Genomic DNA, 14,662 nt, shown 5'->3' with positions numbered 1-14,662 from the left:
TTTCATGTACATTTATCGACTTTTGGTGATGAATGTATATTTATAATTATAATTCATGTCATATAATTTCTCGAAAAAGAAGAATTATTTTAAGGAATTAATGTGGTAATTTGATGTTAGATCATTCGAAACCATAAAACAATAACTTTAATTAGCAACTAATATATATATGGAATGAAGGGGCTTGAACATGAAACGTAAGTCTTTTGAAATAAAAGAGGACTATATAGCAAAATTTAATTAAATTGTTACCTAGATATGTTTGATTTTGGAAACTAGATTGAATAAATATCGTGGGATTTTACCTAGTGATCGATACTCAATTTAAATATGGAAACCACAATAAATGTTTTTTGTTTAAAAATATGTGTTCATCAGAATGCTCCCTAAATTATAAATATGGAAATTTTGGGATTTTCTCAAGAAAAATAAAGTGACTTTTTTTTAAAGAATTTTGTGGATTTTATTTATTTATTTTATTCACAAATCATATCCTCGTGGGATTGGAAAAACTTTGGTTGCCTCGTGTTACTGTATTATATAATACTAATTGTAACTGGGCTTGGTTCATCGGCAAGCCTCAAAGGTCTAATTCAAAACTATCCCATTATTTTGCATTCAAACTCTTGAATCTCGTGTCCCACGAAGGACTTCTTCTGTCCTAAACCGGACAATGGTTGGCAATACACCGAGGGAACTTCTCTTGGTGTAGGATAGAAAAAGCCCCCAAAAATGTGTATATTAACTTGCCTACTTTGTTCCTTCATATTGTATATTGACAATAAAACATTTTAAAACCAAACATTCTAGGCAACCGACTCAGTTTAGTTTGTAAGATGAAATTACGAATGATAAATTGATGTATATGAATAACAAAATAATATATAGTTCTGATCATTTTTAGTAGAATTTGAGTGAAACGTGAGATGAAGTTTGATTTGTTCATGAAATTGTAAGACTTGATTAAAAGGAGAAAACAACCAATAACCAAATAAACTTAAACTAAACCAACAATTGAGAAACCTCGAACTTAAAACATGACTCGCTATAAAATTGATTTCTTCTCCGAGGAGGAGGGACTGTACATTTTCTTGACATGTTGACTAGTGTTCTTCATCTGGTGCACTGTTGCAATTCCTTCTCTGATAACCTTCAAGATCTGAAAATCGTCGTGACAAATCCGGCAGCGGTGTTTGTTCGTCTGATCCTTGTGCTGTGGGTGAATTATCAGTTTTCATTTTCTTGATGATTTTAATTCCGGCAAAATTTGAATCCATCCACTTCCTTTTCTTCCCTGTAAGCCTGTTCTCCATGCTGGTCGTTCCCTCCAATCGTTGCTCATGTTCGATATTCTTTGATTCGTCCATATCTAAAGATTTCGTGCATGTTGTAGAAATATCTTTCGATATCGAATCAGCAATAATAAACTTGTCGGAACATGCGAGTGGACAATTCGAGCAGTAGTAGGATGAAGTAGTTTCCGAGTTTTCTGATCTTTCATTATTTCCCATCTGGAAATCCCCTTGAATATCCCTTTTTTCCTCAATGTCGGGCCATGGAAAATCCAAAAACTTGCCAAATGCGCGTCTAAAATACCCAGAATCATCGTGATGATCCATGATCTTCCTCAACTCCTGAGGATCGCCACTAAGCAGTGCTTTCTTTTTCCTCAACATCTGAGAATCATCAACCTTATGAGGCTTCGTACCTCGGCGCCCGCGCCTACCTGTCACGGTCCTTTCCCTCAAATTCTTGATGAAATCCTCCTCAATTATTGGAGCAATCACGAGATCTTCCGAATCAAACCCATCCGCGAGTATTTCGGGTTCTAAGGAATATTTCACTGGATTCTCCATCACCGATTCGGTTGGCGGTTTCGTCCTTCTTCTCTCTCTTCCCGGGTGCAATCTCATATGCCCACACAACCCTTTTTCCGATAGAAAACCCTTACCACAGCACTTACAGATAAATTCACCGATTTGAAAATCCGTAGAATTCTTCTGGTTCGCAATCCGTTTCACGGATTTCAGCTTCTTGGAAGACGAATCAAATTTCTTCAGTGGCCCATGGGCACTGCTCATATGACCTCCTAAAGCTTTACCGGTCTTGAAAACCCTGGGACACCGCCTACAACTATGGCCTTTTACTTCTTCAACCAGCACAATCTCCACCGCCGCCACTTCCGTCTCCACCACCACCATCTGCTCGTTCTGCCTCAGCAAATCTCCACCATCTTCCAGCGCATGTTCCCGGTGAACTTCTTCGCCCATTGTTTTGACACAGAAACAGCAGAGGATAATCAAAATAATAGATCATATCTAGAGGAAAACACATGCAGCAGGGGGGAGCCGAAACTATACATATGATTCTGATATATAGAGATCAACAAGAAAANGTGGCGTGAGTTTATATTATCATGATCACAATTTAAACTACAATATTCGAGATTATGTGATTGGTTAATCTTTTAAAAAAAATTTATATTTGATGAAATTCGGTTGCATATTTGTATATTATGTTACTGATATAAAAATTTTGAACAATTAGATAGGATATGCATTCTTAATTATTATTTGTTTAATAATCAAGATCCTGCCCTAATAAAAAGACTTGTTTCATCTTGGAATGCTTCATCCATTAATTCGCTCTGTCAAGTCTTCAATTTATTTCTTTTTTAAAAAAAAAAATTAGAGGAAATTATATTGTTGGTTCTATAATTCTCATTGGTTAAATTTGTGACACAAATTTTCGACCGGACTCGACTTATGAAAAATATTAGTTTTTATATCAAAATTATTACTTTTGATTGAATATATGATCGAGTCGAAGAGTCTCAAGAATATATATTTGTTAGACCTCCTCACAAAAAATCTATTCTAATTTGTATGTTTTTCATTTTTGGATTTTCAATTAGTTCAAAAGCATTATACACTAATTTGCATTTTTTCTTTCCATTTTACTTATTTTTCATCTCAGTGCCAACATGATATTGGACATATCAGTAATGTTCAATATCGTCATCTCAACATTTTTTTGTGACATATCGTCATTTTCTGATGTCACATTAGTACTCCAATAAATAAAGAATAAAATCGAAAAAAATATAAATTAGTAGAATAAAATATTAAATTTCACCGGCAACATGCCAAAAAAAAATTTCCCTTGAAATATTATGAGGGTTGAAATAATTGAATTAATGTCGAAAACCACTAAAAAAAAGTTTCTTGTTAAAAACTGTCAAAATTTGTTTCTCATCTCCAACAACAATGAATTCTCTTTTTGTTAAAATGAATTCTCTTTTTCAACGAGTGTCCGACCATAGTCAGGGGGTTGCCATCGAGTATAATCGAATTGACCGAACCGAAATTATCAAAACCGAACCGACCGAATTTTTTCACAACAAACCAAACCGACCGAATTCTGTATTTCACCAAACAAACTGAACGTAGGATCGATAACATCGACCAAAATAACCGATTATTTTTACAAAAAACCTTTTCAAAATTTTTTTTTCGAATGGCAGTAACAAGTTTTTTCTATCGAAATAATCTCAATCAATTTAATTCCAAATGTGAAATGATGAAATTTGTTTTCTTTTTGGATTAGACCTATAATAAAATTGGGTATATTGTGCTTAAAGCCCAACACGAAATAAAAAACAAAATTTCAAAGTTAATTTCAAGGCCCGATATATTTTTTAAACATATAATTGAATATGAAAAATTAATAAACTTAAATTCGGAGAGGCAAATGTAATATATGAATTTTCACATTATTATATAGAGGTAAAAAAAATAACTATTCACGTGAAATTCAAATCAATTTTAATTGATATTTGCAACTTGTGCCGATTTAAATAGTTCATGTACTAATATAAAAATTTGACAAAAATTAATTTCCATTTTACCCATTAATAAAATCCAGAAAATTTTATTTCTGGAAACAAATTCTTGCATGTCACAGTCACGTAACAAAAAAGAAGTTACTAACTTTTTTACTAACATATCATTAAACTTAAAGTGATTAATAAACTACTGATTATGTCTTGAATTTTCTGTAATATACTCTATATAATTGTAAATTTTACACAAAAACTCGTATAAATCACATATCAATTTGTGAGAATCTCATTTTCGAACATCAATTAAAAAAATATTGTTTTTTATGCCAACAATATTAATTTCACGCAGATATGTATCATGTCAACTCGTTCCCTGAACATAGATCCGTGAGACCGTCTCACATAAAACTTACTCTAAATTTTAACCAAAAATTTAAAAATAAGGCTTCTTTTTTATTTATGCACGTGATTGTAACATATTATTTTAATAATTGTAAAAACAAAAACAAAGAACAAATTAAAGATTCTGGACGCAAGAGTTCCAAACAACTGCTCTACTCCCCAAAAATAAAACCAACCTAATTAATTAGTTCATTGTGTTGCACATCGTGCATGGACTTTGTACAAATACTCATTTATTGACGCCCCCGGTATAATGAGGAACAACTTCGATCGAATCGGCAGATGTTGTTTTGGCTAGCACCATTCGTCTTGGAATCTACTCGAAATTTCTCCAATGAGTCGTTTTGTTCACGAGTAACACACGTGCTTTTAAAAAATTAATCGCTTTTAAATCGTCGGGTACTTCCATATTTGCAGCTTAATAAATCACTTCCCACAAAATCTAGTACAGATCGTCTTAATTCCAAAATTCAAATTAATCCAACACTATCTGAAGAACTTGATCTGTCAGCCTTGAATTCTTTGTAGAGTTTGAGTCCCATCTCGAATGCCCATTCTCTCATACGTCTTTATAAGTGATTTCAAAACTGCTATGTTTATGTTCTTAAGAAATATCAAATCATCACCAAATTTAAGAGTTTTGATATGTCGCACACCCATTGTGCACACTTATATGAACACCGCGATGAGGTGACATTCACTTATTGGATGTACAATTTTGATGTTTTTCATTACATCAAACAAGTGCTCGCATAATTATTTACTGTGAGTGTGTAGTATATCAAACTACCAAATTTATAAATATACAAAATCTAGTTAAATGAAGGTTAATATATTAAATTTTATTGAACGCCGAAATAGAAAATTATATTTTTAGTCATACCAACTCACCCTTTTTAAATATTTGACCGAATATTTGAAGCTAACCATATACTTTAACCCGAGCTCGTGTTCAAGCTTGAACTCTTTTATTTCATTCAATTTATTGTTGTCGAACTCGAAATCGCTTATATCTCTGGATCGCTTCATTTTTAAATAAAATAATATACAAATTTTCAAGATATAGAAATAGCTCTCTAAAATTCATTTGCGAGATTCGTCTCATAAATTGATTTGCGAGATCGTCTCACAAATTTTTTTTTTTGTAATAATAATTGAATATGTCTTTTTTGAAATATTTTGATTTAATTCGGGGTCGGGTCGGTCAGGTTCTAGGCCAGCGAACAGGCGGTGTCGAATTTTCAAGTGGCATATTCTCTCTTTTTTTGGGTGCTTTCTTTTGTTATATTTGTTTAATTAAATTTTTTTTAAAAAATTGCTTTATATTTAATCGTTTATATATAATTTGCATTGTAGTTTGACTAGTGACAATAGCTTACTTATTTCTTCCCTATAAGATATTTTTCCTTTTTTAAAATGAATATTTTGCAATAGTTTTTTTTACATATATATTAATTTAAAGTTATTTTTTAAAAAAATATTACATATCAAATTATTGCTTGAATTGTTAATATCAATAGACATGAAGAGATTGGTCGATTAATGAATTAATATTTTTCTTAAATATGTTTGTAAAAAAGAAGCTTGAATATGATGAATTGAATGTTTACATTGATAATAAACATTAAAAAAAGAAAGATGATCATCTTTTCTCATATAATCATTATTTTTACAAAATATTTTCTCTTTAGTTGAGGATTTGCTATACTTACATAAGAAGATATTTTTGTGGATTGGTAAAATAATTCATTAACACAAAAACTCTTATGATACGGTATCATGAATCAATTTTGTGATATGAATCTTCTATTTTATTCATTCACTCAAAAGTATTAATTTTTATTGTAAATATGTGTATGGTTGTGAAACGTCTGCTTATTCGTTTTCTTAAAAAGTACTAGAAATTTTTTTTTAACCCTCAAATTTTCGACCTTTCCATATACATATACCAAAAATACCTTTGCTCCATTTCTAAAATAAAACATCCAACTAGTACTTGAAAAATCCAAAGGAAAATATTTTAAAGCATAAAGTCGTCAAACGTTTTACCAACCTAAAAAGCAATAAATGTTGAAATGTGTAGCACATACTAAACCTCGCAAAAATCTCTCAAAAGCATAAGAAAAATGTCGTAAAAATCTTTAACTTAAAATCAAAACTTAAATGCGGAAATAGAAGCGCTGGTCCTCGGGTTATGTGCACCGACAGTCCAGCAAGATCACCCCTCAAGGCCTCCAACATCATATTCATTAATATCACCTGCATCAACACACCTAGTGAGTCTAAAGACTCTACACACATATCCTTGATAACGAGTAATACGTAATACACGTCACATACAACAGTGAAAATTACTTGTACTTAAAATATCGTTTTCATCATAAAGCATAAACTTTAACATAAACATTTTCATAAACGTGTAAGATCATATACATTTTCGTATCATCATAAGCATATACATATTCATGTTCATGTTCATATACGTGTTTTGTTGAATTCAGATCGTTGATTGTGACTTTCATATACGTGTTGGGCGATGGATCCATCTACATGTAACCACAGTACTGGGCGGCGGGGACACCAGCGACACTCTCACCGGTCAACTAGGCCTTGGCCTTACGTATTAACATATCATCATATACATATACATATCCGTATCCAAGGAAATACGATCGTCGGGCTCCCACTGGGACCATAACCCTCACGATATCTCCAACATATCATCGTGTTAGTCACAATCCCTTCACATCCTTCAACATGTCATCATCATTTAATAAAAAATCATTCATATACGTATCGTTTTTATTTTTGAAACCAAGCATGCAACATATATTTTAGATGTCCAATTAATTTAACCATAAAAATAAATGAACATTTAAAAATCATGATTTAACATATAAAAATCCATAACCATTCATAATCATTGAAAATAATTATTTTATCATGTAAAATAGCATTTAGAACACTGCCATGACATTTACTAATTTTACGGTGTAAAAAGACTGTTTTACCCCTGGACGTGTCATTTTACGTTTTTGACTTTTTCTTGATTTCTTTGACTCTAACATGTCCCAAATAATTATTTAAGCTTAAATTAAAATTCTCATAATTTTATTTAGCTTAAAAACTAGACTTTTTAATTAATTCGTAATTAGAGGTTTCGAAGGCGTTTTAATTCCGAAAAATCCCAAACTTCAATATAAAATTCCTAAATTCTAAATTTAGTCTTTTTATATTATTGTACCCCTTATGGCCCATGACTCGACCCCCGTGAGCCGTTTTCCAATTTTTCTTATTTTAAAAACCCTAATTGACACATGAATTTCGACCCCGAGCCAACTTTCGATTTTCACAAGTTACCCCCGAACCATGTTGAACCAAAACTTGACCAACATCCTAAATTAGCCTACTGGACCCTTAAACCACTAAGAACCCCAGCCCAACCACAAAACCGAACCCTCCCAAGTTGCCCCTAATCTGGCCGAGAGTTCCTTGTTGGACAAGCACTCTTGTTCAAGCTCCTAGGACTCTACCAACGCCCCCAACCCTTGAACCAACGTGATGTGCATCTTCTAAGGACCCTACGGACTCGACTCAACCCAGCCCTGGCCCCCTGGACCGCGCCCCAAAGCCCGCACGAAGCAAGACCCCTGCGCGCCCCTCTCGGCTTTCTCGGGTAGGAGTCCTTGCTGTCAAGGACTCCTCCCAGCCCCTTTGTTCGAGCCCTAGCTTGGCTAGGACCCTTCCCTAGACTCCCTAGTGACCTTAGCCAACCCCTGGAACCAACCGGGCCCTAGCCCCTGCAACCCAAGGACCGAACCCTTTTGGTTCCAAGACAGTAACTTGACACAAATTGCATGCAGATTCGTATGTTATGATTTGGGTGGTGTTTTAGGTGTCTAAAACTCATATAAAACTATACCTTAACATATCCTAGACATGGCAGCCCCTTTATGCACAAAACAACACAATTTGGATTGAAATTCATACTCGAAAAGTTCATGATACATGCATCAATCGAAAATTCAGAAAGTGTGTCATGTTTTTGTAAACTTTTCATGCATAAACAGATAATATGATGTGTTGATGGTTTGAAGAAAGGAATAGGCTTTCTTTTGCGTAATTAACGCACAATTATTCGTTGACGACGTCGAAGAACGGATCAAAAAACCTTGGTTTAAATCTTCCTTGGCAATTTCTCGAAAATTTCTTCAATAAATATGATGTACGTGTGTGTTGTATGGTGTGAATTGAGAGAGTATTTTCAGAATTTGAAAGTGGGTGGCCGATTATTTGATTGCAAAAGTGTAGGTTTTAATTAAAATAACACTTTATATATCAATTAATCAACCTCAAGGCTTTTAGGCCTATTAAGCCTCTAAATTAAGCACATTAATTTTTAATTAGTATTTAATAAAATATCAACAAGGTTTTAGTTTAAATAAATTTGTGAATTTATTAGCCGGGTTGTCAAAAAGATCGTATTTTTTTTGTTGAAAATCCAACACCGATAAAATTTACGTCCCGACGTATAAAATCACCTTAAAACCCTTTATTTTCAAAAATACTAAAAAGCAACACTCATATTTTTAAATAATTAAAAACAATTATTTAATAAAAACATTTTACGTTTTCAACCTTCGGTCTCCGTTCCTCGATCGTCACTTGAATAATCCTTTAAAAATACAGTTTTATGCATGATGATAATAAAATTATAATTAACATATAAGTATGTAAGTCACATAATTAATTAGGTAATTAAAATAATTAATTACTCATTTTTTTCATATTTCCTAGATTTGCATGCAGTTGGATTACGTCGTCTTAATTTTGGACCTTACAGATTGACTCGTCTTACTAAAAGATAATTGCAAATATCTCACAGTAGACCTAAAATAAGAAATATATATGATGTTTTGCTTACATAAAAAATAATGGCCAAAAGCATGTAAAAAAAAAAAAATCAACATCTGAACGCGTTGATACAAGTAGCAATGAAATAAAGTCCTTTCCCCTTTTCTATGGAAAATTATTAATCGTTCCATACCGCAGACCAATATAGTAATAATTGCGACGAAAACGAATGAAATCAAATATTCTTTTCACGCGGAATTCTGGGGCTAAATCGCTATTAGGCGTGTGAGAAAAAGTATCATGATATTTTTTTAGCATAAAATATTATGATATTTTAAAAAGCATGTTGATAGTATACTATCCACGTTTTTTTATCACAAAAACTCTCATGTGACAAATTTATAGGTTATTTTATTATACAAGTCTCCTACCCGATTCGATAAATTAAAAAATATTATTTTTTATATCAAAAATATTATTTTCAATCAATGTATAGATAAAACCGATGTATCTCACAAATTTCTAATAAGATATATACTCTCTTGCGTTATTGTTTTGGGATATTAATCTGATTCTCCAAAAATAGGGCATATGCGACAGGTTTATGATGTGCCACATCGAAAATTAAAAACTTCATTCTTTTTAAGAACCTTTATTTATTAAATATGTATATACATCTCGCATGTCAAACGACACTAGTTTTTTTTATATTGAGATTATACATACGATTTTATCAGTTATTTTTGTTGGAAAAAAAAAATGATTTACAAAATACTTTAATGTACTCAATTATATCAAGCTATTTTTAGGATCAAGAGCTTACATTATATTGTGACGGTATAGAGCTCTGTACTAAGCGACAAATGAATATGAAGGTTACATCTATTTGGATACCAATGGATCGAGTGGCTAGACTCATGAGTTTCTGAGAGATACCTTGTTACCGATGCTATCTCATATTTCCTTACAGAGACTATTTTTATCCTCAATTGATGATGTCTCCACTAGAAGCCAGTCTTACTCATTAAAATATGATATCTCTATTATTTCATGGATCATGCAGCCAACTAAATCAAACAAAAATGTCATCAACTTGACACAATGTAATACGATAATTTTTTAAGAGATCACTTACCCAGATTTACGTACATTGAAAATTTAATATGAAGTTATTTAAAATGTTTAATTGTATAACAATTCAAATATATATTTTTTTAAAGAAAAAATCTTGCAATGAGTAGTTGGTCAAAATATGTCGAACGAAGTATAATACCCGTAGACAAATTCAATTACTTTCCCAAAATCAAGCAATTAATATATGTCACCAAGTAAATGCATTAATATATATCAAACAATATCTCAATAATGGATTACGAGACATTATCTATGCCTCCCACCTTTTGGATATACAAATTATCATTAAATTAAATTAAGACAATGTCTATGACTTAAGGATGTGCGACGGTAAAACTCGTAGTCGTTAAACAAGCATTCACATACTCTACCAACTGGTACATCTTCTTGATTATGTATAAACAAACACATGAAATGGACCTTTTTTTTTTGTATTTTTATTTGAATTTTAGCATATAAAATATAAACGTCACGATCAGATATATATTGAACATTCAAATACGTAAGTTTCTTAATTTGTGTACATCGAATAAGAAAATTCGACTTGAACAAAATGAAATTCAATAAATTTGGATAGGAGGGAGGACACCTAATATAATACATACAAAATCCTAGCATTGAAGTATATGAACCGACCTAGTAATTGGAACAACTACATTAACTCTGTCATCTGTAAAAATGGATAAACCCTAATCTTTCTACCGCGCCACCATTGTATTGCCCCCATTTCACGAATGAAATAAATAAAAATATATAAATTGATTACTGAAAAGGACTTTGTCATTCTGAATTTGACCAAAATTTTTCTGCCCGCCACCTCCTCATTGATTGAAGGAAGACAAAATATGAAGCCAGTGATTCTGTGCTTCTGTCCAGTTTATCTGAATAACATAATTTACAATTTATTTTGTTAGTTCGAGATGATATTAAGATCACACGAAATGGCAACGACTGTGGTTTCGTAAGTAGTATGATTTACAAGTTATTACGTTATTTCGAGAGTTTATTAAACGTATAGCGACAGCGATTTTCATATAATAATAATAAGAAAAAAATGCCAAATATGAGGGAAGGAAAGGGGAAGGAGGGAAGGGAAAGGCCAAATCTATGAATTCAAGAACGTAGTTGGTTCGTGTAAGGAAATCGATAAAGCAATTGCTGGTGCCCACCCAAAAACTAATGATATATTTTATTTTATTAAAAAAAAATAGTTCCCTGTCTTCTTTTTCTTTTAACCCACAAATATAGAATTCATTGGTGAGAGAAATCTTGATATGAATCAGATAAGCGAAATCTAATTCATTTTTCTCTTTGCGTTGGTGGTGTTCGTCTTCTTTCTGGTGTGTATATATGTTGTGTTGAAGTTTTATTTTTGTTTCTTCAATTCTTCTGGTTCATCTTGGATTTGGGCCATGCGGCGGGGGAGAGTTGCGGCGAGGCAGGCGGCGGTTCAAGGTGACGGATCTGGAGGATCTACAGAGATCAGATTCCGGGGTGTCAGAAAGAGACCGTGGGGGAGATTTGCTGCGGAGATCAGAGACCCTTGGAAGAAGACCCGGGTTTGGCTCGGCACCTTTGACTCGGCTGAGGACGCAGCTCGAGCGTACGACGCCGCCGCCCGCTCTCTTCGGGGGCCCAAAGCCAAGACTAACTTTCCCTCGCCTCCCGACGGCGCTTTGTTCCCGGTTTTCAATACTAAAAACTCGACTCATCATCGGATGAGCAGTAACCCCAACGATCCGTTTATGGATTCTCGGTTTTATCTCCAGGACCACCAGATAATGGCCCAGCAGAGGCCAATGTCCAGCAGCATGAGCAGCACCGTGGAATCTTTTAGTGGGCCTCGACAACTACAGCCGCCGCAGCTCATACAGCAGCATAGGAGGCAACCTCGGTTTCCGCCAGCTGTTCCCGATGATTGTCACAGCGACTGTGATTCCTCCTCCTCCGTGGTTGATGATGCTGATTGTGACATCGCTTCCTCCTCTTGTAAAAAGCCCCTTCCTTTTGATCTTAACATGCCTCCTCCGCTGGACTCCGCCACTGACACGGACGAGCTCACTTACACCGCCCTCCGGCTCTAAGAGGGTCTCAGAAGATGATGATTGGGAAAAAAGTACCCATTTGGTTAAAATTACTCAGTTTGTTTCTTCTTTTATATTTATTTGCTGAAAAACACAATGAGAAAAAGGGGAGGAGAGTGCTCATAGACAAGGCTGAAGACTGTTGTGGGCTAAAAACTAATACATATCTTGAGAATGTCTGTTGTCTGAAGAGGATTCACGTGTTTCATATTTATAAACTTCAATGTCATTGATAATAGCAGATATTGTCATGGATATCCTGAGTATGTTCTGTATTGTTTCAGACCTTTTAATCTTGTTTCAATATGTAATATTTGTATGATGTTCTGACCATACCCTGATCTGTTCTCTTGTTTATTGTTTCAGGTTCTGAATTGCTTGGTTTGTGAATTGATTTGCTTAATTGCCCATATCTTGATGTAAATATAGAAACTTTATCGAAGCCGACTCTATTGAGTAACTACGATGATATGAATTGTGAATTCTGCCAAGTTGATCAAGTTGTGTGCTTTAAACCCCTTATTCTGCTGGTTCAAATTATTTGCTCGCCGATTTGCCTCATTTACGCCCTTGATGGATTGGCGTTGCTTTGGTTTCATGTTTAAGGGTTGCTTTTATTCATCAAGATGCCATTTTAAGGTTTTAAAGGACAATATTTTGAGTTTTAAGATTCTAATCTCCCGCAGTTATTCCTCATTATGTCGGTACCACGACATTCTTTATTTGAACAACCACATGAGCGCATTCTTCGTGTCCGGTGATGATTTACATCACTATGTTAAGGTAGTGCCAATGGTAAGTCATCAAAACTTAGATAGATTCGCCATGAAACTGTGAGAAATTGAGTTTATATCATGTACTGCAGTGAGCGTGTTTGAGTTTTTGTAACTTGATAGTCAATCGAGTGTCAAAGTCATTTTAGTTTTTTAAATCTATAGGTGTTTCTAATTTTTGTGCACACATTTTCATTGCATGAAGATAGTCACTTCATTGTCTAGTTCTATTGTTTTCTTTGTTATTTTTGCTACTTGTATACTAATGATAGAAATACAAACACGCGCACACATACCCGCACGTATATGTATACATGCATGCATACCCCTAATGGTGCTTGGTTTTAGAATGTGATTGATGAATGTAAATGATGAGCGAGGGTATACATACATACATGCACCTGATGGGGCTCGAAGTAGGATGTGATAGAGGAATGTAGATGATAATCGTGGAGTGGATGCATTTAGCTTTGAATTTCTCTCTTTCTGAAAAAAGAATATCTTTTCTTTCCATGAAAAAAATTTTTATGAGACGATCTCACTGGTTTATTTTGTGAGACGGATCTCTTATTTGGGTCATCCATGAAAAAATATTACTTTTTATGTTAAGAGTATTACTTTTTATTGTGAATATCGATAGGGTTGACCCGTTTCACAGATAAAAATTCGTTAGACGGTCTCACAAGAGACTTATTCTCTTTCCATACATGTTTGTTTATCGTATCCGGTAATTGTTGGTGTTGCTTATTTTGATCCTATTTGTTTGCGAAGCTGCTGAATAAGGTCGCGAATATGGAAATTTCTGCACTATTTCACGTGGTATAGATAGATCCGGGTTGGAGATTAGATGTCCAGAAATTCCAAAAATTACATAATATTTTATGGTTTTTTTATGTTTATATAATTATTAATGAAAAAATATCGTTTTTATGTTAAAAATATTATTTTTAATGATAATTATGAAAATAACATAAATTTTGTTATTTTTCATGATAATTATGGAACGGACAATCCGTTTTAGAGAACCATTTGTTTAAAAAACATCAAATTTTTCTTCCGTTATGGGCTCAAACAACGTATCTTTTGCAGATGAAGAATTGCTCGGCCTTAGGCCCATTAAACAAGTGATGTAAATTGTTCAAAAAGGCGATAAATTAAGATCCGAAGTCTGTTCTTGTTTTCCTTTTCTTTTCATAACATGTAAACATATATTATTAATTTAAAATTAAATAAATTGTAGATACTAACGCAGTGATGTTTTTATGTTTGTTAAAAAAAATTTATTTCTATGCATTGTCTGAATAACAAACAGATTTTGATGCTAAATGTTTAATTGCCGACCCGATCATTTTAATTTTGCAATTTGACTAAATGTAATTGTACAATGGAAAAACTCATAGAACGGAGTCGAACTCAAAATATGCTTAATACTAAACGTGCTATTTTTTACAACAATTCTTACGACAGAAAAATTCATGATAAATTCATTACAAAATCTTACGATCGTTATAAGATATATTTGTTATAACTTTAGCATTTTTTTTTTTTATAAAAACAGATCATGACTATATTTT

The 14,662-nt window shown here is 33.3% G+C and overlaps 1 protein-coding gene across 1 annotated transcript; it reads left to right on the top strand.

The window, feature by feature from the left end:
• Positions 1–11,297: 11,297 nt before the first annotated feature.
• On the top strand, positions 11,298–12,656 carry LOC140964915 (ethylene-responsive transcription factor 3-like). Its single transcript, XM_073424902.1, has one exon. It carries the CDS (start codon positions 11,644–11,646, stop codon positions 12,313–12,315), a length of 672 nt encoding a protein of 223 aa, XP_073281003.1. The 5' UTR covers positions 11,298–11,643; the 3' UTR covers positions 12,316–12,656.
• Positions 12,657–14,662: the final 2,006 nt, after the last annotated feature.

This window comes from Primulina huaijiensis, chromosome 18, assembly GCF_012295235.1.
Source record: "Primulina huaijiensis isolate GDHJ02 chromosome 18, ASM1229523v2, whole genome shotgun sequence".
NCBI lineage: Eukaryota > Viridiplantae > Streptophyta > Magnoliopsida > Lamiales > Gesneriaceae > Primulina > Primulina huaijiensis.
This window is presented reverse-complemented; position numbering and strand designations above follow the sequence as displayed.

What these genes read in the sequence shown, in the direction of transcription:
- LOC140964915 (XM_073424902.1), top strand. Translation starts at nt 11,644, where the DNA reads ATGCGGCGGGGGAGAGTTGCGGCGAGGCAGGCGGCGGTTCAAGGTGAC.